At 40.9% G+C, this 26,860-nt stretch overlaps 1 protein-coding gene across 2 annotated transcripts in view; it reads left to right on the top strand.

Annotated features, from left to right (window-relative positions):
* EIF5B (eukaryotic translation initiation factor 5B) overlaps positions 1-24,435 on the top strand; it is a 41,646-nt gene extending 17,211 nt beyond the window's left edge. For both annotated transcript variants that reach the window (XM_060233835.1, XM_060233834.1), the window contains exons 6-24: positions 11-161; positions 2,501-2,596; positions 3,012-3,101; positions 3,302-3,388; positions 4,369-4,664; positions 6,389-6,496; positions 7,016-7,126; positions 8,052-8,119; positions 8,424-8,565; positions 11,608-11,739; positions 12,836-13,018; positions 13,116-13,277; positions 15,949-16,080; positions 19,293-19,424; positions 19,836-19,912; positions 20,006-20,170; positions 21,253-21,391; positions 22,893-23,054; positions 23,690-24,435. In XM_060233835.1, coding sequence (XP_060089818.1) covers positions 11-161; positions 2,501-2,596; positions 3,012-3,101; positions 3,302-3,388; positions 4,369-4,664; positions 6,389-6,496; positions 7,016-7,126; positions 8,052-8,119; positions 8,424-8,565; positions 11,608-11,739; positions 12,836-13,018; positions 13,116-13,277; positions 15,949-16,080; positions 19,293-19,424; positions 19,836-19,912; positions 20,006-20,170; positions 21,253-21,391; positions 22,893-23,054; positions 23,690-23,797 — 2,541 coding nt within the window. In that variant the 3' untranslated portion in view covers positions 23,798-24,435. The remainder of the gene's footprint in view (positions 1-10; positions 162-2,500; positions 2,597-3,011; positions 3,102-3,301; positions 3,389-4,368; positions 4,665-6,388; positions 6,497-7,015; positions 7,127-8,051; positions 8,120-8,423; positions 8,566-11,607; positions 11,740-12,835; positions 13,019-13,115; positions 13,278-15,948; positions 16,081-19,292; positions 19,425-19,835; positions 19,913-20,005; positions 20,171-21,252; positions 21,392-22,892; positions 23,055-23,689) is intronic.
* The last annotated feature ends 2,425 nt before the right edge of the window (positions 24,436-26,860 follow it).

The following is a 26,860-nucleotide window of genomic DNA, read 5'->3' as shown; positions in this document are numbered from 1 at the left end:
CTCTTTTTAGGAACGCTTGGAACAAGAACGAAAGGAGAGGAAGAAGCAAAAAGAGAAAGAGAGGAAAGAGCGCTTGAAGAAGGAAGGGAAGCTTTTAACTAAAGCTCAGAGAGAAGCTAGAGCCAGGGCAGAGGCTACTCTTAAGTTACTGCAAGCTCAGGGTAAGGTTTGCTTTGTCATTAATACTCTAACTGCCTCAGGTGTTTATTAATTCAGACTAAAATATTTTCCAGTGTTTGAAATGCTCCAGTGCTGAGCACAAGTTATGCTACAATCTTTTATTTGATGTTACATGTAGTAACTGGGGAGTGAGCTGAAGGGAGCAAAACCTTGGTTGGTTATGTATACTAGACAGGAGTGAAATATGCTTGCTGCTGAAATCAGCATAAAAGCAGCTCACATGTAGCTGAAACCTCTGTAAACACATTTGTTACCATTTTTAACATTTGTAGATTAAGTTTTCTGTGCCGTTGCAGATTTGGTTGGAATTGCAGGAAGAAGGGGTTCTTTTAATGAGTAAAAGCATAAAGTCATCAACACTAATTAAATGACTAAAATCAGCTACTTAAAAAACCAGCAATTCATAAAAGCTTAACAAGCAATAAAAGTCACAGTAAGTGGCAGAAAAAGAAAAGAAGAGATTAGATTTATACCCCGCCCTTCACTTGTAGTCGCAGAGCAGTTTACAATCTCCTTTTCCTTCCCCTTCCCACAATACGACACCCTTGAGGTAGGTGGGACTGAGAGAACTCTGAGAGAAATGTTCTTGAGAGAACAGCTCTGAGAGAACTTGCGACTGACCCAAAGGAACTGCATATGGAGGAGTGGGGAATCAAATCTGCTTCGCCCGGATTAGAGTTCATGCTCTTAACCACTGCACCACATTGGCTCTCTCTAGTATTAAAGCAACTTTAGGAGAATAAGATGATTTGGAATCTAAATAACAGTAAACTAGGTACATCTGTAGAGAGGGTATACATTAACAGGAAATCACCATGAGAAAGGCCCTGGCCCTAACCAAATAGGGTCTCTGAAAATTACCTCCAACAGTGGGCACTGTCATATGGGAGTTTGTATTTGTGCTTTCATTTCCACTCACCCATTTTGCGAAGTATTTTTGTTTTCTGCTTTCAGCTTTTATTTTGTTCTGTCAAATGGCAAAAAATGAGATAAATGGGCTAAGAAGACAGAGTGAAACAATTTGCAGCTGTTTTCCTTCAGGGTTGGGTGTATTCACTCACAGTTTTGGTTCTACAAAACTAAGGCATTCATAATTCTAAATTCCATACATCTGCCAAAGAGAATAATTTTATATATGAGCCAAGTTATAAATTGTGCATTTTATGTAACTTATGTTTAAAGATTTGGTTTGATTAGAAGGTATTGCTTATATCCCACCCTTCCTCACAAATAAACTGAGGTTCTGCTCCAGCACTCTAGCCACTGCACTGTTTCTGTCACTGATGCTGTTTGATCAGGGTTGATAGCAGTTTGTGGGAAAGGGGATTTCTGCAAGCAAACAGCAAGGAGAGATTAAATCCTTCCCCTCCCCCACTGTAGACCCAATTGAATTTGGTGACAGCTGCAGTAGATTTTGAGTTTAAACTGTTTCCATTGTAAAATGCATTTGAGCCCTGAGGTTCTTCATTCTGTACTGGCACTGGTATGTATGATATGAGAACACAAGAACAACCCTGGTGGATCAGAGCAGTGATTGGCAGAGTCCAGCATCCTGTCTCTCACTGTGGCCAGACATTTAATATGGAGGGTCAAGAACAGGACATAGATGTTGAAGACTTTCCCTGGTTTTGTCTTCTGGAACTGGTACTCAGAGATTTACTGCCTCTGAATGTGGAGGTTCCCTTTAGTCACAGTGGGTCCATGAATGTCTAGCGCCCTTTTAAAGCCCTCTGTGTCTTTGGGCCACCATTACATCCAGTAGCAGCAAATTCCACATTTTAATCACTCATTAAGATGTATTTTGTCAGTCCTGAATTTGTTTCCCATCAACCTCATTGGATGCCCTTGAATTCTAGTGTTTTAGGAAAGGAATTATGTGCATAATTTTATAAACCTCTATCCTGTTCCCCACCCCCAGTTGTCTGTTTTCTAAACCAAAAAGTTTCAGACTCTTCAGCCTTTCTTTTTTGATATTAAAAGCCAGCAGTATGGTTCCCTTTTGGTTCAAGTGAAGTGATGCCATCTGTTTTATATAGGTTCAGCTTGTGCCACAAAGTTCACCAGTGCCTAACGAATCTAAACTCTTTCCTTGGCATCACTTTCTCATGTTATCTGCTACCTTGTTCACCATCTGCTAACCATTTTAGAGATTTGTAAATATACAGTGAAATTAGTTAAATTGTAGTTCACCAAATTAACGCTTGGGCTCATGGTTAAGCCTTGTCATTTCTTGCTAATTTGCAAATTCAGTTTTCACAGGCTGCCAAATTTGTTACACTGCAGCAGTATTAATCTGAATATGTTGGTTACCATTTGGCAGGTGTTGAGGTGCCATCCAAAGATTCTGTGCCAAAGAAAAGGCCTATATATGAAGACAAAAAGAAAAAGAAACAACAGCAGCAAGAGAACAAAGAAGGTGAGGTTGCTCATTTTTGCAATTTTTTAAAGAAAATGTACTCGTATGTAGCTTTGTTTTTCACCTGGAATTCTTGATTTTGTATTTCAAAACATTTGGTTTAAAGAGTCCTGATTTATTTTAAAATAGGTTTTACAACCTTAATTATAAAATTGGAAACATTTCAAAGCTTGGCTGTAAAGCTGTGGTGGTAGCTGGTTCCTGTTGTTCTATTATAGCTTATAAACAGCAAAGTGATCTGTAATCATTGAGAGTCCTTTACCTGCCATTTAGTTGTAGCAAAAGAAATCTGGATTTTGAAGGATTGTTAATATAGTTGTGATTGTGGTAGGTTTGATCTGAGCAAATAATTCAAAATGCTCTTTAAAAAAACTCTTCAGACATATTATTGTAATTTTTTCCCCTCTTAAAATAGAAATCATGGAGCCAACTTCCACTATCGAAGAAGCTGTTGTAGAACCAGTTACACCAGTGAAAGAAGAGATTACTTTTCAAGCAGAACCAGGTCAGTAATCAAGTTGATCGGAAATACTTAATTCGCCTGAATCATAGATCCTTTATTTCTTTTTCCTTAGCTTAATTTTGTGAGGCCAGATAAACCAAGCCCTTAAGGACCATCTTGAAGGCTACTGAGATTTTATGGTTATCAAGAAAAACATGTGAATGATCCAGTTCTTTTCCTATCCTATCTATATTACCTTTTAGTTACAGAAGAAAAAGAGGAAGAGGAACATGAAGATGCAGGGTTGGATGATTGGGAAGCAATGGTTAGTGATGAAGAAAGGGAGAAGGGTGAGTTTCATTTTGAAAAGGAATACACTGGTACATTCATCTAAGGCTTCTGCTGCCTTTTGTGATGAGACTGAAAAAATTTGGTCTGGAATAAGAAATAAATAGAACAGTCCTTTCATCTTGGTGCACTATTCTGAACAGCGATATGCTCTGTGGGGTTGCGTGGAAAGTAGACTGTTACAGTGTTGACAGTTTTTACATTTGCTATCCTGGGAGAATCTAGTGTTCCACACATCAAAGATATAAAATGCATGGGACCTTATGATCAGCCAGTAATTACAATTATGGCTGAAACCAACAGACCCAGTGAACTTGATTAGCAATATGATTGTGGACAAGAAAGGCTACTTATTTGTTGTTCATGCTGGGGGGAGATCCATTATTAGAGAGGACTTCTGTGTAGCTGAGAAAAATGAGAGGAACCATTGGCTGCTTAGAAGAAGATGATATTGGATTTATATCCCGCCCCCCACTCTGAATCTCAAGAGTCTCAGAGAGGCTTACAATCTCCTTTACCTTTCTCCCCCACAACAAAACATCCTGTGAGGTAGTTGGGGCTGAGAGGGCTCTCACAGCAGCTGCCCTTTCATGGACAGCTGTGAGGTAGCTGTGGCTGACCCAAGGCCATTCCAGAAGCTGCAAGTGGAGGAGTGGGGAATCAACCCCAGTTCTCCCAGATAAGAGTCCTCACACTTAACCACTACAATAAATTTAGTGTGATGTTCCTCATGTTCTTAGTGTATTGGTCATGTCAGGGGAATACTAGACCCTCCAATGCAGTGTTACAAACTGATTTTTATACTTCCTTCAGTTTCAAATAAGATTTGGGGACTGGGGTTTGAGAGATTCTTCAGGTGTGCTCGGCAAGTTGTGTAATTATTTGGACCCTAGCCAGTGTTGCTGATGCTTTATTAATACAGAGCTATGTAAGATTAGAATCCTATCTAGTAGCATTCAGTTTTTCTGTCTCCTGTTGACAGAAAGAAAAACTGTCCATATTGAAGTCAAGGAACAAAATGAAGAGGATGAGGATGAAGATGATGAAGACGACGATGATGAGGAAGACAGTGAAGAGTATGAAGATGGGGAAAGTGAGGGAAGTGAAGATGAAGATGAGAAGACTTCAGATGAAAAGGAAACGGAATCTCAGGCTGCTGGGAAACAACCATTAGAGAAAAAATTATGCAAAGAAATGAGCTCTGATTCTGAATATGATTCTGATGATGACCGTACTAAAGAAGAACGTTCTTATGAGAGAGCCAAGAGGCGAATTGAGGTATGTGGTCACCATCTAATATTCAGCCTGAATAAACCTTATTAGATTATAGTTTGTGGGAGGGGGTTGTTCTTTCTTGGTGAACTTTATGTTTCCCTGCAGCTTATTTGAAACTTCTGCTTATGCAGTGATTAAAAATATTATACTGAATGTTAGGACAAACAAAAAGATGTTTGTTTGTCAAGAAACTATAGTTTGTTGCAAACCAAGATAAGGGAGCACCAGCCTTTTGTCAGACAAAGAGAACACAGATACTAGGGCAGCAACAAGGGAGTGCACAATTGTACCCTCACAAAGGCAGTCTGGTCACCCTCCTCCTGATGGCTCACCACAACAAAACAAACAGTCAAGTGACAAACAGGGGGCATGGATTCAGTTCTCAGTAAGGTATGCTGACCAGAAGACAAAACTCACTTGTTGCCCAGCAACAAGCCAAATAGCAGCAAAAACAGCAGGTCTACAACTTAGACCTTCCATACTTGAGCAGTTCTGTAATCACTTTTCCAACTTGTTGCACCAGAAGAGACTTCATAGGGCATTAGACATTCCCTAGTAATTAAGACATCCACATCAACTGTATCAAAAAGGGCAAGGGAGAATCCAGAGACTGGCAGGGCAAAGTGGAAAGGAGCTGGAGTAGCACACCCATAGTCCCAACTCAATTTGCACATGGGGAGCACCCTGAGGCAAGATAGCTGGACTCCCAGGCGCAGCTGGAGTTTTGCCTCTTCGAACGTTCAAACCTTTGCTCCTTCAATCATCAACAGGGGGGATAGGCCACTCATGCTAATTGGGTACCCATCATTTGGGCCACTGAGCCCCCATGCACCATCTCCCTCCTGTACTAATTACCATTGTCTGTTCCCATTTGCCCGTGCCATGTGCCCTATCAGCTGAGCTGTGTGTGTATTGGGTGAGGGGGCTGCATGCATAGTTGGTATCCTGAGTTGCAGTGGTACTTGAATTTGTTGGGAGGACACTTGGTATTTTCTGCTTGGCTGAGGTTTTGTTAGTGTAATGTAGTTTTGGGGTGTGTGTCCAGGACTAGAAAGGCTTAGGGAACCAACTCTGCTCATTGTACACTGTCTGTTTCTACGCTGGTGAATGTTTACACTGGTGTGACATCAGTGCATCTTTGGGATATGCATGTAGAGCTTAGTCACTTTCCTAAACCTGTCAGGGCAGGGCTTAGGATAGTGCTCTGAGGCATTTATAATTTGTATTTTATAAATTGGACACATTGAACAATTTCATATGCTACCAAAGCTACAAATGATGCATTTTATTTTGCTAAAGAAGTAAAATAAGTTTAAGGGTTAGGGCTGAGAAGGGAAGTAGTCTGTATTTCCCTCAAACTAGTCCCCCTCCCCTGGGAAAAACTGTCACTACCTTCCAAGATTTCAAAATGTCTAGAAATTCTGCCGCCATTTAGTACTCCATTTAAACTTTTTCCATGACGGAATTTTATTTCTCTGTGAGTTTTATTTCTCACTTATGTAAGTGGTGGCAGCTACTGATTTATGGTGTGGTTTAGGTTGACTTCAGTCAAAAGAGTAAGCCAGGAGTGATTCTGCATGTCTAATCCAGTTTGGAGAGAGATGATGTCTTTCTAGTGCTCTTCAGGCAGTGAACAATGTTCTTCAGGCAAAGAACTTAAATCTGAGCAACTTTCCTTTTAGAAGCTTCCATTTGTTATTAAATGTCTTTTTTTTTTTAAATCCTAGAAACGCCGTGCTGAAAACCTTAAAAACATTAATACTGAGAAGCTAAGAGCACCTGTTATTTGTGTGCTCGGACATGTAGATACTGGAAAGACAAAAATCCTAGATAAGGTAAGGAAAGAATGCATGTTAAAAAATTGCCAGCTTTCTATAGTAGTTAACATGAAATGTCTACAAGCTAACTGCCTGCTTCAGCTTCATTTGAAAGCACATAAGTAATTGGAAAGTTTTAAAGGCTCTGTAGTGCAAAACTTATGGATGTAAAAGAAAGCATTCCAGACCTTGAGAGCCAGTTTGGTGTAGTGGTTAAGTGTGTGGGAGAATCGGGTTTGATTCCCCACTCCTCCACTTTCAACTGCTGGAATGGCCTTGGGTCAGCCATAGCTATCGCGGGAGTTGTCCTTGAAAGGGCAGCTGCTGTGAGGGCCCTCTCAGCCGCACCCACCTTACAGGGTGTCTGTTGTGGGGGGAGAAGATATAGGAGATTGTAAGCCACTCTGAGTCTCTGATTCAGAGAGAAGGGCAGAGTATAAATCTGCAGTCGTCTTCTTCTTCTTCTGTAGGTTGGAAGGTTTCATCTAATTATTCTTTCACCCTCCCTTACATTTCTTCTTCCACCTCACCCCCCAGCTACGTCATACTCACGTGCAAGATGGTGAAGCAGGTGGTATCACTCAGCAGATCGGGGCAACTAATGTTCCCCTAGAAGCTATTAATGAACAATCAAAGATGGTAAAGAATGTAAGTAATCTTTTTTTCACAACATGATATATATGTGCTTTCCAAAAAGAAATATAAGCTGTTTTAAGTGGCTCTGATTTTCAGTAGACTGGTTTTTCCTCAGCTGTATTTACAGTAGGAATGCTTGAGCTAGGAACCCTTGACTGCAACAATCTAATTTGCTGCCCTTCACTAAGAACAGAGCTGTCCTTTTAATACTACCATGAGTACCATGGTTTCCAGTATTTTGCACACCCGATGTTATAGACTAGAGCTGAGATGCAAGACTTGCTTTTTTAATGCTCATGGAAAACTGAATCATTCTAGTGAACAAGTGCATCCGTCTATACCTGATGATAGCTTTCCAGATCCACAGGCCCTTCAGAGAGGCTTTAGACAGGTTTGGATATGGAGATCTTCCGGGATTACAACTGATCTCCAAACTACAGAGATCACTTCCCCTGAAGAAAATGGCTATGTTGGAGGGTGGAGTCTATGGTGTTATACCCCATCCTTTCCTGGCTCTACCCCCAAATATCCAGGAATTTAAATAACCTGCAGTTGGCATCCTAGCTGTAGAGTTTCCAACCTGCTCTTCTCTGTGGTGTGCTATGTAGTAGTGTCCTATGGATTGATTATCTGCAAAGGTCCACAGTGGTCAGATGTGCAGAGGAATTAATCCTGCTGTATTTCTATCATGGCTCTGTACCAAATGTTGCTAACCTCTGACCTAGAAAGGAACCATCACATTATTGAAGAGTAAAGAATGCGGGCTTTTATGCATGGACCGTCGCCACTTGGCTACTTGTTTGTTTTGGAATGCTGCTGTATTGAAAGTAGTTTTCTAAGAGGGCAAGTTAGAGGTGAAAATAAACTGTTATTGCTGAGCGCAATCACTCTTCCAAAATATATGCCAAAGTTTCAAGACAATATTTCACAATCTTAGTTTGACAGAGATGGTGTCAAGATTCCAGGAATGCTGATCATTGATACCCCAGGACATGAATCTTTCAGGTAACTGTCTCTTGTATCTATCTCCTTTCTATCTCTCTCTTTTTTTAAAAGCTGCAGAGGTATAACTAAATCAAGGTTTCTTGGGATATATGCTGTGAATTTTGCTACCTATTTAATTTAATTTGTGATTCATACCCTGTCCTATCCCGCAAAGCAGACTCAGGGTGGCTTACAACATTGAAGCATTACAATAACAATAAATAAAACAATAATTAAAACTATGCTTTGAAAACCTTTGAACACATCAGTCCTGTCATCTCTTGCCTTCTTACATGTCACGTGTAACTTTTTCCCAATGTTACAGTAATCTTCGAAATCGAGGAAGCTCGCTGTGTGACATTGCAATTCTCGTAGTTGACATCATGCATGGTTTGGAGCCACAGACAATTGAGTCTATAAACTTGCTGAAGTCTAAAAAATGTCCCTTTGTAGTTGCACTTAATAAGGTAGGATGATATTCCACTGTCTTATTGCTTATCAAGGACTTTTGATGGTGGTTCATGTTGTGTTTGTGACTGTGAACTATGAAGCGCCTAGGTTTTTGTCTACCAAGAGATCCATGCTTTAAGCGCAGTAGAGGATATCTGATTTAATTTTGTTTGTAGAATAAACTTGAACTTTAGAAAGTGTTCTTCCCATCTTTCACTTTTGTGAATCTTCCCTTGAAATTCCTGGTACCCACATAATGGTCTTCTGCACTTTTAAGGTACCTTGGCCTGTTTCATTTTCCCTTGTGTGACTTAATATTCATTGTAATGTAGTGCACACAAATGCTTTGGGTAGCTATTTGGGTAAATTGGTTGGCTAGTTATGCAAGCTAGTTATTCAAATTCATTCAGTTCTTATAACTGGGTTATAAGAAGTCGAAATGATATTGGTAATTTTCCTGTTCAAACACTGGAAAAGCATTCTTAGCTTTAGACAGTATATGTAAATTACATATGACCTTCATGACCAAGGGCCCACATACTTGAAGGGCTGCCTCTCCCTGCATGTTCCCATGTGGCATCGCTGTTCTCTCTAGCAAGAGTAATTGCTCAGGATGTTCATTGTCTAAGGCACATTCTGCAAATGGGGACTGTGCTGGTCTGCTGGCAGAGAAGTTTTTTGCTTCATAGGAATAGATGGGTGCCCTTGTCTTCAGTGCATGCCCAGCTGAAACCACACCGAATATGAGAGGTGCCATTTTCCCTCAGTCCTTCCAAATCACTGAGCCCCACCCCCCTCCGGGGCACAAAGCACAGCCACAGAAAGAGCTCACAGTGCGATAGGAGGGAGGAAATGTGTGCCTGCACAGAAGACAACACAATGGACAACAGTTACAGGTCAACCCTGTTTTTGTCTTTGGTCTTCTGTGCAATCCCATATTGGGGAGAGTAACAAGCTACTCAGTTGGCAGTGGGAGTAGAGCTCTAGTTAGACAGGGAGTGCAGGACTGTCCTGCTCACTGCAGCAACTATCTGGGCATCTGCATCAGTAGCATAATGCCAGATGAAGGTGTTCTCTGAAGACCAGGTAGCAGCCCTACAGATCTAATGTACCAGGATGCCTCTGCAGAAGCCTGTAGAGTAAGCTTGTGCCCTAATGGAGTGTGCTCAAAGAGACAAGGGGTAAACAACTCCAGCATGCTCAAAGTACAACCTAATAGCCTGAACTACCCACTTGGATATAGTCTGAAGAGGCAGCACATCCTGCCCGGGGCCCCAAAAACAAACAAACAGAGAACACACTTGCACAGTGAAGTTAGTATCTTTTAACATCCAACTCATGCAAAGCTTTTTCTGCAGTAGAAGGAGGGTCTGGAAAAATACAGGCAAGGAGACAGGCTGGGACAAGTGGAAAGAAGAGACTTCCTTTAGTAAGAATTCTGGACTATGGTGAAAACCACTTTATCAGGGGAAGACTGAGTGAACAGAGGATCATCCCTGAGGACAGCCAGTTCCCAAGCCCTCCTAGCAGAGGTGACAAAAACACACCTTAAGGGAAAGCAAGGAGAGGGAACAGCTCTGAAGCAGTTCAAAGGGGGCCAACATCAAATGAGACAAAAACAAAGACCATTGAGATACCATGTGTGGTTTTGGAGGACTTGTAGAGACCCTTGAAAAACTGCTTAGAAGCATGATGGGAAAAACTTCTATCCTATCCACAAAATCATGGAAGGCTGAAATCACAGCAAAGTGAAACTTCATGGAGGAGGGTGCTTAACCCAAGTCCTTGACAAGCAGGAGGCACTCTGGAATTAAGGGCAAGGGACTGGATGAAGGGATGGAACCTTTACCCAGTCAGAAAAAAGGGTCCCATTTTCGAGTGCAGGAGTTACAGGTTGACCACTTTCAAGAATGGAGCAACACTTCTCACCACCCCAGAATAAAACGTTAAACAGGACGGTTTAGAAGCCATTCCCATCAGGTGCAGCATGGCTATATCCTGATGCCTGAGGGGCCCGTGGATGAGAAGGTCTGATGCAGGCTTCAAAAGAAGGTAGCACCTCTTGGACAGAAGAAGCAGTTCTGCAAACCAGATCTGCCAGGGTCAAAAAGGGTCAGCCAAAATGCTATAGGTGCCCTGAGGCTGAATCCTTATGAGGGGAGAGGAAAGCATAAAAGTGACACTACCCCTGGTTCAGGGAAACTGAATGGTATCTTCCATGGCCTGCACGTTGTGGCCCGCCCTGGAATAGAAAAGAGCTGCCTTCGAGTTCTGCAAGATGGCAAATAGGTCTATAGTTGGGAAGTCCCACTGCTGGAAGACTGGAAGGATATACTTCTTTGATATTGACTCCTTGTGCTGAGGGAGGACCTGTTCAGCGCATCTGCCATAGAGTTGTGGACCCCTGCAGTATGAATGGCACAGAGGGAAACATTGTTCTAGTTTTGCCTAATTCCAGATCTTTGCAGCTTCTCAGCAGAGAGACAACTCTGTGCTCCCTTGCTTGTTGACATAAGAGCTTGCAGAACAGTCCATTGCATGCTTTCCTGCATTTCTTTGCTACTTGGCTACACGTGTCACTTCCGCATGGAGGAGCTGAGCGATGTTCTTCAGGAAGGGAGTCAAAGTGGAAAACCAGTTGGTCCCAAAGAAAGAGCTGATATGCAGCCATTATGTATAGCCTGATAATTAGCGATTCTGAAATTCAACACGCTGGCCCATAGCCTTAATCCTGCAGCCCTCCTTATCCACAGGGGCAGAGTGGGAGCTGTGGCAGTGCTTGGCTTGAAACTCTTCTGTAACCAAAGAGGACGGAGGAGGGTGGGTGAATAGGAAACCACAATGTGTCTGTCTAACCTTTTGAGATTTTCTATCCTATGGGATGTTGATGGAATAGAGGATGATTTTCCTCAAAAACCTTTAGCCATATTGAGAAAATCCTCCAGGACAGGGAGGGCAATGGGAACTGAGTAAAGGTCTGATAGAATGTTATGCTTAGGTTTTGGGTTAGAGAAGACAACCTCAAACTCTAAAGATGATTATTTTTAATTCTGCCTCAGATTGATAGGTTATATGACTGGAAAAAAAGTCCTGATATGGATGTAGCTGCCACTTTGAAGAAGCAGAAAAAAAACACCCGGGATGAATTTGAGGAGCGTGCAAAAGCCATCATAGTGGAGTTTGCACAGCAGGTTGGTTGAATTGCAAAATGCTAGCTATGTTAGGCTTTTTAAAAGTTTGTTTATTTTGAAACTTAAAATATATTGAAACACCTAATGATATGCACACAGGCATTTAAAAAAAAATCCGAAATATATTTTGCTTTATTTCTTTACTCAAGTTCTCAATAGGTACTTCAGGCCATTAAATGTTAGCATGGTTAATGACATTAATGAGATTAATGCTTAATGGTTAATGCTTTTTTTGGTAATTAACATTTTATTGGTGTTTTCCAATACAAAAAAACAAAGAAGAATGCAAAGGAACAAGGATGTAATGGTTAATGCTTTTAATGATGATACCGTCATTGTACACCAGGGGTCCTCTACCTTTCTGAGATGCTGGGTGCCTTTGAAATTCTGACACAATGTGGTGCGTGCAGTTACAGAATGGTTGCTTCAGGAGATGGACCCAACCACAAAATGGCTGCCACAGAAGGTGTAGCTACATACACAGAGGAAGCCCAAGTGCAAAGAAGAGGGGTAATTTTAAAAATACACTAGAAAAGACTAGTGTGAGGGAAGAAAACCAATACAGTTGCAGCAGCTCCAACTGAAACAACATTATTTTAGTCTGCACAGCCAATCTGATTTCCAGTGACCAGTCAAGCCCTGCTAGGCAAGAACACAAGGCCCCACCCACTTTTAAAAAACCCTTGGAAGGTGCCAGAAAAGGTGTTGGAAACCCCTTGTGTGTGTGTTAAAATAATGTCCCTTGTGCTCTGCCAAGAAAATTCACAATTGTATGTTTGGTAATAGGGAGAGGACAGAATGCAAGAATATGAGAACAAACACACTTATATGCGCTTAGTTTGTAGTTGGGGGTCTCAGAAAGGATTTTATGGAAAAGATGGGTTTTGAAGACAGATTTGAAGGAAGCAAGGCAACTAATTGAAGCTCTTTTGAAAGGATGTTGCCCACTGTACAACCTTTATAGGTTTTCCATTGTTCTGATATCAGTCTAAGTTTAAGACTTTTGATCTCATGACCATTTTGAAATGTTAAGTGCTGGGTTTTTATTTAGTTTCCCCGCTACCTTCTTACTGTTAAACCGTATTTTTGCTCTTAGGGATTAAATGCTGCCTTATACCATGAGAATAAGGATCCCCGCACATTTGTTTCCTTGGTACCTACCTCTGCTCACACTGGAGATGGCATGGGAAGTCTAATAGCTCTTCTGGTTGAGTTGACACAAACCATGTTAAATAAGAGACTGGCGCACTGTGAAGAGCTTAGAGCGCAGGTCATGGAGGTAATTTGAAATGCATGCCTAGCAAATCTTTAGTATGCTGTTTGGCTAACGAACTGGAAGTAACTGTATATGTGTGTGTTTGGCTCTGGTTACTTAGGTCAAAGCACTTCCTGGTATGGGTACCACGATAGATGTTATTTTGATTAATGGACGTCTGAGAGAAGGAGACTGCATTATAGTCCCTGGAGTAGAAGGTCCCATCGTAACACAGATAAGAGGTCTTCTCTTACCTCCTCCTATGAAAGAGCTGCGAGTGAAGGTATGGAGTAGAATATAGAATAGGTGGACCATTTAAAATATAGGATACCAAAACTAGTTCAGCACTACTTCTGGTGGAATGCCCTTTTTCTGTACTCTGGAAATAGTATAAAGTAACTGGGTTATTTTTAAATTTTGATATCTTTTATTGATAAAATCTTAAAAATACAACGGAGTATTAAAGCAAAGAAGCAAAAACGAGGTATTAACAGTATAAACAAAGTGGTTGTTACAAGACATGTCATAAAGTGAAAACTACAGGTTATCAGCACCTATAAATAGATATTGAAAGCTAATTACACCACACTGAAAATAAGGATCAGAGTTTCCTACAGCAGCAAAACAACAATAGGAGAAGAGAAGTTAAACAGAGGTTCATTATTTGATATAAAATCTGTGAGTGGAAACTAGACATCAACAAAGGTTTCCTGTAGAGTAACTGGATTATTTCTTCACTTAAATTGTCAACTGCCAGATTGGGCCATTGATTGTGAAAATCAAGAATATTGATTTAATATGATTATTTGCTCTCTCTTTAAGAGTCTCCGAACTTAACTACCATTGCTGGTGTCTGCTTGCCTTGCAAAAATAAGAAAAACTCAAAACTCTGAATTGAAAATAAATTATGCCAACTGGGAATATATGGAGTTGTAATAGTTTATGCAGTTTCTCTGGGTTTGGGAATGGTGCAATATAGATAACAGTATATTTGCATATGCACACACCTAAGTATTTGCTTTAGTTGTCACAGCTGAATACAATGTTGTACTTTTTGCCTCCCCCCCCAGCACTTAATTAGTACTGATTCTCCACTAGCATTGTCCCAGTCTCGTGCTCCTTTTCTCTGCGGCGCTTCTGTTCGATTTTGTACAAGCTGCTGCGGGGCTGCAACTCACCCCACCTCTTTCCCGCAGCAAGCAGAAACCGCATTTCAGAGGATCTTGCTTGAGAACCGCTGATGCCAAATAAAGAAACTGACTAGTCATGTGCATATTGTTGTGAGCATTGGTTCCGGATAATATGAAGTGAATTGATCAAGACGAAGGTCTACAACCAAAACACAGCTTTTAAAACCTGGGAAACGTGTTATCATTTACACTTAATTATAAAGACATTGTCTTATGTGTTTAGTCTTGAATGTACTGCAAAGTAGCTTTTGATATCACTGTCAACATCATTATCCATCAGGAGAGTTTGGGCACCTACTATGACTTTGCACTCTTTAGACTCTTTCATGATGAAAAATGGCAAATGCTGTACTGTAATTTTGGATATATACATTATATGTTATAAAATAATATGAGATATTCCTTTAATAGTGAGTCTCTGAAAAAATTCTTTGTACTGAGCAACTACAGCATAATCTTGTAAATTTTACTGAAATTGACTTTTTTTGTAGAACACCGGTCTCCCCCGTTTCCCAACTCTATGGTGTTCATCCCGTTTGGTTTGCTTTTGCCGTGGGAAAGAGGCAGGGCAAGTTGCAGCCCCTGGCAGCTTGTGCAAAATCAGATGGAAGCGCCGTAGAGAAGAGGAGCACAAGACCGGGTTGAGGCTAGTGGGGAATCAGCCTAGGTCTTTTGAAAAAAACAACAGAATCTCAAACTGTACATAATCATGCAAATATTGTGTCACTTTTATAATTTGACATGAATTGTATAACGAGTTTGTCCTACTTTGTGGCTCAGAATTTGGGATTATTTTGTAAGACAAACACAAAAAAAAATTACATAGCAAAATATTACACAGTGCATTATGATATAAGAGTACACAATAGGAATCTGACTTCACCTTGCTATAGAGCTACTTTGACAGCAGGCAGCTGACCAGGTTTCTGTTGCTGCCATTTGGTTTGGGAAATAGTTTCACAAGGCCTAGGTAGCTTTATGGTGAATAACTGTAATTGAGGTTGGAATCTACTTGATGCAGCCTCCCCATATACCTGTTATGTGTATGGTTGCTTATCATATAGATTGGTAACATCTCCATTGCCACCAGGAGTAACCAGTGAGAATGCTGGTGGTGTGGACATTCATGAGGGCAACTCTATGAATGCTTGTTAGCACTGTTGGGTAAAAAGAACCTCTCATGCACAAAGGCAGTATGCCCCTGCTTCTCTAGTTGGCCACTGTGGGAAACCAAGTGCTCAGTCAGATGGATCTTTGGGTTGAACCTAGCAGAGCTTACTTTTAAGTTCTGAAACCTCCATGTAGTAGTGATTAACTACATGTCAAGATGCATTGCACATAGTAATTGGAATGTGGTGTAGCTTCCATTGAGATGTTTTAAGTAGATGTCTGCACTAGGGGTGTTCTATAAAATGCCCGTGTGGTAAAGGAAAAAGAACGTTCATGGTCTGCAATATTTTGGAGCAATAAAAGGTATGCTAAAAATAAGCACAATAAAGGGATGTTTTTGTGGAAGGTTCTGCTATTAGAGTGACTTTTTGAAATAAATAAATGAGCCAGTCATCCTTGCAATCCCAGCTTTGGCTAATAATGACTATCCCTTCTAACTCAGTTCTGTCTGCTATATTTGTAGTTTTGTGTCATGGTAGATATATATTGCTATGGACTACTAGCTGTAGTTCTGAAGCTATCAAAAATGACAGGTAATGTTTAGAAAACTATTAAAATAACATTGTGGACTTTTAAATGTTGTTTTCTCCTTAGAATCAGTATGAAAAGCATAAAGAAGTTGCTGCTGCTCAAGGAGTAAAAATTCTTGGAAAAGATTTGGAGAAAACATTGGCTGGTTTACCCCTGCTTGTAGCCTACAAAGAGGATGAAATCCCAGTTCTTAAGGTAAGGCACATGTGATCTCTTTTAGAATGACAGTATATCAGCAGCCAGAAAATCCCACTGTGCATTGTTACATCATGCTGAAACAATGAAGAATAAGCAGTTTAGTATGTCAATAGTGCAGAACTTTTCAGGAGGAATAACTGTTGTTCACCATACCTGATGATCATCACCCTTCTCCTTTGCCAAAGGAAATAAATTTTATTTTCTGGTTGAAAACTTCAGTTTTATGCTTCCATTAGTTTTTTTAAATCAAATCAAAGTGACTTGTAGTGCAACTCTGCAGATTTGCTTAAAAGTAACTCCAACTGAAATCAAGTAAGTGTGCACAGGATTGTAGTCTTAGACTTAGATCCAGCAAGACTAAAGCAATGGCCTTTGGCCTTAAACCTAAAATAAGGGAATGGAGTATAAATGGCCGTAAGCTACAACAGATGGCAGTTTATAAATATCTGGGGGTTATAATTCATGCCTCAGGAACAAAAAAGGCTCGCATTGAATATGCCTCAAATTCTGGTCACAAATCAGCCCAAGCCACTGTTAGATTCTTCTTTACAAAAGGGGGGCAATTTATACCAGTGGCCCTCAAATTATATCTTGCTAAAACTACAATTTATATATGGGACCCTGCTGGGCCCAGTTTCATAAAATTTTGCTCTCCTTGAGAAAATCCAATCCAAATTTTTAAGAGCCATTTTTCGTTTCCCAAAGAGTACTAAGGCTGGAAACTGGATTGTTAAAAATAGAGGCTAAAGTAAGCCTCACCTCAGTAAACACTTGGCTTAAGCTTAGCCATTGTCCCTCAGATATCATTTCATTAGTTCTCAAGGATAGGTCTTATTCTGCCTGGCTTAGGTCTATTCACCAGGTGTCTATGCTTGGCTTTTCACCTGAGTCTTTACAGATGATAATAATAATTATTATTATTATTTTAATTTATATCCCGCCCTCCCCGCCAAAGCAGGCTCAGGGCGGCTCACAACATATTAATTCACTAATATACAATAAAATCATATAATTCAATAAATACTACATTATAAAACCATCATTTAAATCAGCATTCCAATTAAAATTAACATTTATGGTGCTAAATTTCAGGTTTTTAATAAATTGATGGCAGAATACAACAGCAGCGAATCTATCATTAACTCAGCATTCAGCAAAGGCCATATTAAAAAGAGTAGTCTGCAGGCCCTGCAGAATTGCTCAAGACTCCGCAGGGCCCGCACTTCAATGGCCCTAGATCAAGCAAGGACCATAGTTAAGCAGAGAATACTAGACACTGAGAGACAGAATGATGTTTCCAAGGTCTCGAGATTTTATACTTCTCTCCAGAAGAGCTATGTAGTTTCCCTAGTCCCCTATCTATCGAATCCGACAATTCCATCCCGTAGAAAGGCCTTTTCTATGGCCCGATGTAACATTTTTCCTTCTGCAGTCATAGAGGGATGCTATAAAAAGGTGCCTATGGCTGAGCGTGTTTGTGTGGCACAGGTAAAGTAGAAACTATTAAACATACTCTGCTTGTGTGTAGTCTCTGTAAAGAAATACGAACCAAATTTATCCAACCTTTACTGGTGAAATTTATGGGTCTTCCAGATTCTGAATTAAGGAATGTACTTCTGGCAGATACTAACTCCCAAGCTGCTTGCTCCAGATTTTTGGCTGCAGCCTTTAGAATTCGCAAAGACTACACAAAGGAGTGATAAAAATGTATGTCTCTTAGGCTTTGCATTCTTCCTTTATTTTCTCCCCCCTCCATCAAGAATAAGGTCCCCTCTCCCCTTAAATACCTCCTTCATGTCCTTGTATATTATACTATTATACTCTCATTGGCTGTGCACTTTCTGTATTTTATATAAATTAGTTTGTTCTGATCTAGCAATACTGTTCAACTGGTAGGAGAGGATGTGTTTTACTGGTTCCCACTGCAGAGCTCCACTGTACCCCTCATTGTATTCTCAAGGGCCCCTTTGATCCCCAGAAACAGAACTGGGGAGGAGTCTCTAGGCTATATCAGAAGAGAGGAGGTGCAGGATTCCCTGGTCTGCTGGCTTCACTGTGCTGGTGGTGCTTTGGATATATCACTTGGTTTGTAGCCTGCTTGGCTTTTGAAATGTCTTAGAAGTAATGGCTGTTCTAAAATAATTTTCAGAGCAATGTCTGAATGATGTGCATTCATGCTGTTTATATTTGCATACTGTTTATCTCCTGGCTACGCTGCTGGGAGTTTTGTTGCGTGGAAGGTTACACATTTCTGTTAGAGCTATACCTCAGAGTCCTGATCATGTATTCTTCAGAACTGTATAGAATTTGAGTCTCAATTTAAAATTGGTGTTGAGATGAAGATATTCTGTGTGTGAAAGCCCTAAACATTCATCATCTTTAATATGCACTATAAGATTATTTGTTAAGAGATTAGCATGGTAATTTTCCTTTGTTCTGAAAAATGTCTTCAATAAGCTTGTTTTGGTTGTAATGGTGGAAGTAAACAGACCAATATATTTTGTACCAAAGGTATATTTGAAATCCTCCTATTTTACTAACTCTAGTCTTTGTGGTGAATTTTTAAATAAAAGCTACATGAATTCACTTACGTGCTTGGAGTTCCCCAGATGTTTCTGTCTTGATCATGGTCAGGCCTCAGATTAAGTGGGAGCTCACAGGAGCACAGCTCCTGAACTTTTCTGAGAGTTCCACCTCCTCCTTCCCACTTTATCCATTGAATAGTAGGTACAGCATAACAATCCTGGATGAGCTCTACCACCTATTTTTCTACAGAAGATCATGGTCATGGTTGCTACTTGTAAAATGGCTGCTACAGCGAAATAAGAGCTCTGAGTTGGGGCCATGGCTTGACTTTTTAAAGAGAGCTGCCATGTTGGTCTGCAGTAGAACAGCTAGTTTGAGTCCAGTAGCATCCCAGTGATCAGCAAGATTTGGGGGGTGTAAGATTTTGAGAGTCAAAGCTCCCTTCATCAGCTTGGCATGTGGTTCTATCTAAAGCTCTTCCAGATTGAAGCAGTATTTAGTTTGACTGGCTTTTAAAAAAAATGGCTTTGCCTCTGAAACTACCACAAGTTTACTAATGGCATAATTACCTGTACAGATAATTGTGAAGTGCTGAGTGTAGTGTACTGGAAGCTATTGATTCCCACTGATGAGGTCCAGGAATGAGGGATCTCTAACAGATATAATCCTTCATATATCTGCAGGATGAATTAATACATGAATTGAAGCAAACATTGAATGCCATAAAGTTGGAAGAGAAAGGTGTTTATGTCCAGGCATCTACTTTGGGCTCCTTGGAAGCATTACTTGAATTTTTGAAGACCTCAGAAGTGCCAGTAAGTTCCTGTAAAAGTGCCAGTAAGAACTCAGTTTTCCATGTCACTGCCCTATAAACTGATATATTCCTAATAAAATCCTAAAAAAAAAAAAGGTAGACCCCTGTGCAAGCACCAGTCGTTTCTGACTCTGGGGTGACATTGCTTTCACGTTTTCATGGCAGACTTTTTACAGGATGGTTTGCCACTGCCTTCCCCAGTCATCTACACTTTCCCCCCAGCAAGCTGGGTACTTATTTTACCAACCTTGGAAGGCTGAGTCAACCTGGAGCCAGCTACCTGAACCAGCTTCCGCCGGGATCAAACTCAGGTCACGAGCAGGGAGCTCAGATTGCAGAACTGCAGCTTTACCACTCTGCTACTGTGTTAAAAAGCCATTAGTCACAGTCTGCTTTTCTCCTTTCCTGACAGTATGCTGGAATTAACATAGGACCTGTCCATAAAAAGGATGTGATGAAGGCATCCGTTATGTTGGAGCATGATCCCCAGTAAGTACCTTTTTAAAAGATATGCTGCAACCTGTGCAAAAAAGTGGTGTTCCTGCCCGTGTTTCTCATACATCACAATTTTTTATTTTCTAGATATGCTGTAATCTTGGCATTTGATGTGAGGGTTGAACGAGAAGCCCAGGAGATGGCTGATAGTTTAGGAGTTAGAATCTTTAGTGCAGAAATCATCTATCACTTATTTGATGCCTTCACAAAATACAGGCAAGACTACAAAAAGCAAAAACAGGAAGAATTTAAGTAAGTATTGTTTCCTTAAAATATATGAAAAATTTGCACAAGAAATTGTATAAAGAAAGCCATTTCAGTGTCTTTCAAGATAGGGTCTAAAGAACCATGGAATGAATTTGTTCAAACCCACTAGTGTGTGAAAGCCCCTCCTCCCATAACTGTATCACTGATAAATCTGTGTCCCTAAATCTTTTTACACATTGTGGTTAGAAGATGTGAGGTCCTGGGTGTATGCAGGCACCTGGCTGTGCACCTGGAGTTGATTGGATCCTTGCCATAGTTGTCCAGTTCTTCCTTATAATCAGAATTATGCAATGGCAAAGTATGGGGCTTTATTGGAATGTCTTATTTTGGGCAAGATAAATGCTATGTAAGGGGGAAATGAGATCTTGTTGCAGTGAGTTGTGCTTAAGTGCTGACACCTTAGAACCAAGTTGACACATTTCTTCTCAGAATGTTGTTTACTAGCTCTGGTCTGGCTGTAGAGGCTGTGTATTGGGCTGGGTTTGTATATCCTGTTGAAATAAGTGGAGTGGGAATAGGCAGCATTTTGATGCACTCTGATTTACTGTTCCTAATCCAGTGAGCAGAATGTTTGCTGAGGTCTGCTTGTGTGCGTAGAGCTTCTTTGCTCATTGGGAACTGCTAGTAAAATGAACTTGCAGGCATTGGGTGGTTGTGCAATGGCTAGTCATGGAGGGTGTAAGTAGGTGATTTTTGCCACACTTTTGCACACTTGGTATGGTAAAATTTCCCTTTGATTGGAAGAATACTGTGGAAGTCCTAACTAACCTGTCCAACCCTGTTAAGTGCTAAGGAGATGAGCACACATGTGCTCAGTAGACGTATGGTAAAACATGGGATGGAATAGCTGTTTTATAAACTCAGAAGGCCAGCTTACAGTGGTTGTCTCTGCCAATTGTTAAGACATATTCAGTTGGCTGGGAATGGTTTAACAGCCAGCATTATGGTCTGTTCTGTTGTTGTTACAAAGTGGATCTAGCTAAAATAATGCAGGTATTTTGAACACACATTAGTATTACAGCTGATATTCAAATGACATGTTAAGTATTCTACTATTTCCCCCTTAGGCACATAGCAGTATTCCCTTGCAAGATGAAAATACTCCCTCAGTTTATCTTTAATTCTCGGGATCCCATAGTAATGGGTGTCCTTGTAGAAGCGGGTCAGGTAAAGCAAGGAACTCCAATGTGTGTACCTAGTAAAAATGTGAGTATGTTTTATTTCCTAAAGCTATGTTACTAAAGCTGTGTTGCGAGCCAGTTAAGGCTAGTGGCTAATGGTTAAGTGCACAGACTAATCTGGGAGAAGTGGGTTTATTCTGCACTCCTCCACATGCACCTGCTGAGTGACCTTGGGTTAGTCACAGTTCTTGAAAGAGCTGCTTTCTCAAGAGCAGTTCTCAAGAGCTCTCTCAGCCCCACCTACCTCACAGGGCGTCTGTGGTGGGGAGGGGAAAGGAAAGGCGATTGTAAGCCACTCTTAGTGAAGGGCAGGGTATAAATCCAGTCTCCAGTTCTTCTCTTCTTACTGGGTGTTCTTATTTTGCAAAGGTATCAAAGTCATGCCATATACCAGTAACAGCATCTTTCCTGTGTTCACTTGGCTTTTTTGTTCCTTCTGGGAAATAACAGGGAGAGTGTTCTGGATATAATTCTTGATGTTGCAACAGAGAAAACTGCGGTTGTCTAGCAAAGGAGGCAGGGGCAAGGACCTTTAGCTGTGCAGTCAGCTTTCAACCTTTCTTCATCATGCCCTCAGTGATATGAAAGCTGAATACTAGCCTTGATTCTGAGCAGAAATCAACCCTATAGCTTTGAGTGTTAAATTTGACAAGAGATGTAAATGCTTGATTAATGATGGAGCTCTGAATGTCCTTGTCATGTCCTACAAAAAACTTAATGATGCTGATAGTATCTGAAAATCTGAAGACTTTTTTTCTCTCTCAATCTCCCAGAGCTACCTGGAAATGAACAGGGTCCATTAATCTCTGACTATGATCCATCCAAATTGGTCCATTGCTCCTGCAGGGACAAACTCTCCTTGCCTTCTAATGATACTCATTGGCGTGGTCCCCCTAATGTCACAGGGCATATTGTTCTGGAAGGTCCCCAGCTCTAGCTTTTTATGGGGATAAGGGTTGCTGGGGAGGAATGGGAGTAAAAATTGCTTTCACAAACTTGCTTTGCTCATATCTGCCATGGACTTAGGCAATGTGGGGTCACTCCTTCCTGTATTACTAGGTAACACAAAAGGCATTGGCTCTCACAGAAGCAGCCTATGCAGCACTCCCTTCCCACAAGCAGGTTAACCCTTGAGAAACTGTTGTGTGTTACTTCCATGTGGTACCAGCCCTCTTGTATTACCTAGGAACATAAGAGCTTAGGAAGGGTACTGAGTTTATTAAAATTTTGCATTGAGAAGCTATTAAAAATTTAACCAAATTCCAAAGCATGGGTTAGATCCTGCCATTTTGTTCTGTTGATGCCGGTGCATTTCTCTGGTGGAAGGAGCTTTCAGCCAATGGAAGAGTGTTTTGTATTAGCACAATTCCTTACTCCATAGGAATGCATCAGTGCCAGTGGAATAAGATGGAAAGATCCATTCACTTTTTCTCTAATCTGCAGGATGTCATGTAAGCAGGTGTTTTATTAACAAAAAGCAGTGTATCATTGTATGCTCTAAAGGGTGCCTTGTGTGTGTGTTACAGTTCATTGATATTGGAATAGTTACAAGTATTGAAGTAAATCACAAACAAGTGGATGTAGCAAAAAAAGGCCAAGAAGTTTGTGTGAAAATAGAACCTATTCCTGGTGAGGCACCTAAAATGTATGGACGACATTTTGAAGCAACAGATATACTTGTCAGCAAGGTTAGTACTTTGCCTTGGATCTTATTGTTTGTGATTGTACTTTATAAATAGAGCAACTGCTTTGTTTTGCATGTACTATAGTGATTGTTATGGAAATTTTTTTCCTTTGTAGAGAAATATGCTTTCTAAGAGAACCCCTCCAAACCCAGATTTCTGTTCTAAACTAATTTAATTAAGTTTTCTAATCAGCACTCTGATCCAGCTAGCACAATCTCATTAGATTTTAGCTGAAACAGGGTCTGCCCTGGCTAGTTTTGGACAGGAGACCACCAAAGACATACGGGGTCACAATGAGGCAATGACAAACAACCAAAATCCCATGAGGTTGCCATAAATCAGCTGTGACTTAACAGCAAAAAAACAAAATCCATGCTACTTATGTGTATAAATTTGTCTATGTAATATCCTAACCCCATTCTAAGAGTATGTTAAAAGTTTACCTTCTAAATAGAAGCAAGTAGTACTGGTTTATTGAACTCTGTACCATTTAACAGGTTGCTAGTTATCCACATCTTTGATTTGTTGGGTGACACGTGCTCAAAAATGAAACAGTTGGATAAGCAGCGAAATAACTCATGTCTGAATACTGTGTATCTTCTGCCTCTGGTGTTTGACTCATTATGTTCTATCTGCAGATCAGTCGTCAGTCCATCGATGCTCTGAAGGACTGGTTCAGAGATGAAATGCAGAAGTCTGACTGGCAGCTTATCGTAGAGCTAAAGAAAGTATTTGAGATCATCTGAGTTCTATGAAGCAATGGGCAGGCTGGTGCAAACCCACACTTCCTATTACAAACATCACCCAACAGCCTATGATGAACATGCTGTTGGATTTAATTAACATCTGGGGAAAATAAGTGGATAAAATGTTTTCCATGAGAAACCAAGTAACTTACACTGGTTTGACAGTGGTCAATTTACATGTCCCTGTGGTTCCAATGTGCCTGTGCACTTTCTTCCCCACTGTCCTTCCCCTTTATACTGGCTACTGTTTTAAAGTTTGCCCTCCCCAACTCACATCCCCCAAATTAAAAAAAAATTAAATTTTTTATTACAAAATTCAAAGCTTTCACTTTTATACTGGTAAGATCCATACTGCAATTTTTGATTTATCAAACTCCTGCAGACTTTGTGATTCTTGGACTTTGATGTAAAAAATGTTTATTTATGCATACTTCCTTTTCTCCCCGCCTTGATTTTTCATCATTCTTCTGCTTTGTGCCTATAGCAATTTTTTAAAGATAGAATTAGGTAATAGGGTATCTGCATTTGCTTTGTGTGCAACAATGATGTAAGGCATAGTTGGCTGCCTTTTATTGCTTGTACAGTTTACAAACCTGTAATCATAAACACTGAGCTGCAAATAAAAGAAATGGACATTATTCTCTTTTTAATATGTAATTTGGTATAACGGAGACACTACATGAACGGAGACATACTGGCTACCAGCTTTGAGATCTGATCTTATGAATCTTTTACACCTGTATACAAATGCCTAGAATGGGATGTAACATCATTCAGTAAATGTAATCATTGCAATGGGTAGATAATGTTGGTAGTTCAATATTAGTTGGCTAGTACTGCTGTACAAGCAACAGTTGTCCAGCCCTGTTCTACTGGATTGAAAGGTGCCTGATGGTCATGGTGTACTTCAGATAGGATCCTATACACAGCCAGAAGCACAAATAGTTTGAATAAGCCTAGCAAATTACCCACAGAGACCTTGGTAACAATGTCACATCCCAGCTCACCTAATAGTCCGCTAGTGCTCCTGACAAGAAAGCTTTAAAAGGAGAATTTGATGTTTCAATGCCAAATGTTGCTGCTAAATTGACATTTCTCTGTGTGTAATCATGGAAGCCCTGCCTTTACCCCAGTGTAATCCCAGGAAAAGACATTCCCCAGCAGTGGTTCGCCCACAGGGAACAGCATCACATTTTTCCTGCACCATGGAGAGCTGGATTCTGCTGAGGTAATTCCTTATCTGGATAATTTCTAATCTGGTCAAAATTTGATCTTTTGTGTGGCATGTTTGAAGTGGGGACTCATGGAGGTTTGTAGCTGCAATGTTTGATCACTGACGTATCTAGTATGATCTTTGAGCCTACTCCAACTGTTAATTGAAAAGCAAAAGGCCACAGGTCTGTCCCTGCACTTAAGCATGGTCTTTTTGGGGGTGTGGAGTGTCAATGAGTGATGGTAATACCCTGACAACCCTACTCACTGGGAATCATTTCTGTCTACTCAGCCTTCAGTAATCTTTCTGAGCTTTAAAAGGAGAACTTGATGTTAGTTTTAATGCCAAATGTTGCTGCTAAATTGTTTTTCTGATTGTGTGTAATCATGCTGCCTTTACTCCAGCGTTAATCCATCAATATTGCAAAAATTCTCTGCTATAGCCCAGACCATGCATAAACAGGTTGCTGGTATGCATACATTCCATGTGATGATACAGATGGCACTAAGTATTTTAAAATACATTTCCCCTTCTAATGCTTTCTGGTGGCTTCTAAGACTGTTTCTCTTTCAGTTTAGCTAATTTACAATATGGCCTTTGGAAACGTCGACTGTGCGTTGATATGATAGAGGTTTACAAGATAATGCATGGGATGGAGAAAGAAGTACTTTTCTCCCTTTCTCACAATACAAGAACTCATGGGCATTCAATGAAATTGCTGAGCAGTCAGGTTAAAACGGATAAAAGGAAGTACTACTTCACTCAAAGGGTGATTAACATATGGAATTCACTGCCACAGGAGGTGGTGGTGGCTACAAGCACAGACAGCTTTAAGAGGAGGTTAGATAAAAATACGGAGCAGAGGTCCATCAGTGGCTATTAGCCACAGTGTGTGTGTGTATATAAATTTTTTTTTGGTCACTGTGTGACAAAGAGTGTTGGACTGGATGGGCCACTGGCCTGATCCAACATGGCTTTTCTTATGTTCTTATGAAATGTGTGCCCTTTGAGCACCTGGGGATATTTTGGCCTGATATTTGTCCTAAAGGTTTTCTCTGAAGATCCTATCATTTGGGAGCTCTTCCTTCTGGGCAAGAGGTTCAAGATCAATGTATCACACCCGAACCTGAGAGAGTTTATATCATGTAAGACTGGTATTTAGATTGTGATTTATCATGGCCTGCAGCACACATGAAGCAGGGCAGTCCTTTCGTGCTATAAGAGTAATTTAGGCCAACGGGCTGTGTGGCTACCAGGAGAGAGGCTGTATATTTGGGCCTGCACTAGTGAAGAACTTTACTAGCATTAACATGTACCGTATTTTTCACACCATAAGACGCACTCCCCCCCCCCCCAAAAAAAGTGTGGGGGGAGTGTGTGCATCTTATGGAGCGAAGGTACCGGTGCCTGCCTGCCTGGCTCCAGCTCTGATGCTTACAGCAAGCACCAGGATCGCTCCCTCTGCCCTCCGATCCTGGTGCTTGCTGTAAGCATCAGAGCTGAAGCCAGGCAGAAAGGCACGGAGGAAGCACCCACCCCCTCCACAAACCCAGCGCTGGCTGTGGAGAGGGCAGCGTGCTTCCTCCGTGCCTTTCTGCCTGGCTTCAGCTCTGCCGCTTACAGCAAGCGCCGGGATCGGAGGGCAGAGGGAGTGATCCTGGTGCTTGCTGTAAGCGTCAGAGCTGGAGGCAGGCAGGCACGGAGGAAGCGCCGGGATCGCCCCCCAGGAGGAAGATGCGTGCTATCGTCCGGAGCATCTTATGGTGTGAAAAATACAGTATATTGTGGCAAGCGTAAGTTGCCCTTGTATTGGGATTTCTCCCAATGCCAGTGCTGATGGGACTGAGGCC

Source organism: Heteronotia binoei, chromosome 3 (genome assembly GCF_032191835.1).
Source record: "Heteronotia binoei isolate CCM8104 ecotype False Entrance Well chromosome 3, APGP_CSIRO_Hbin_v1, whole genome shotgun sequence".
NCBI classification, from domain to species: domain Eukaryota; kingdom Metazoa; phylum Chordata; class Lepidosauria; order Squamata; family Gekkonidae; genus Heteronotia; species Heteronotia binoei.
The sequence above is the reverse complement of the archived record's forward strand: the minus strand, read 5'-3'. Positions and strand labels throughout refer to the sequence as shown.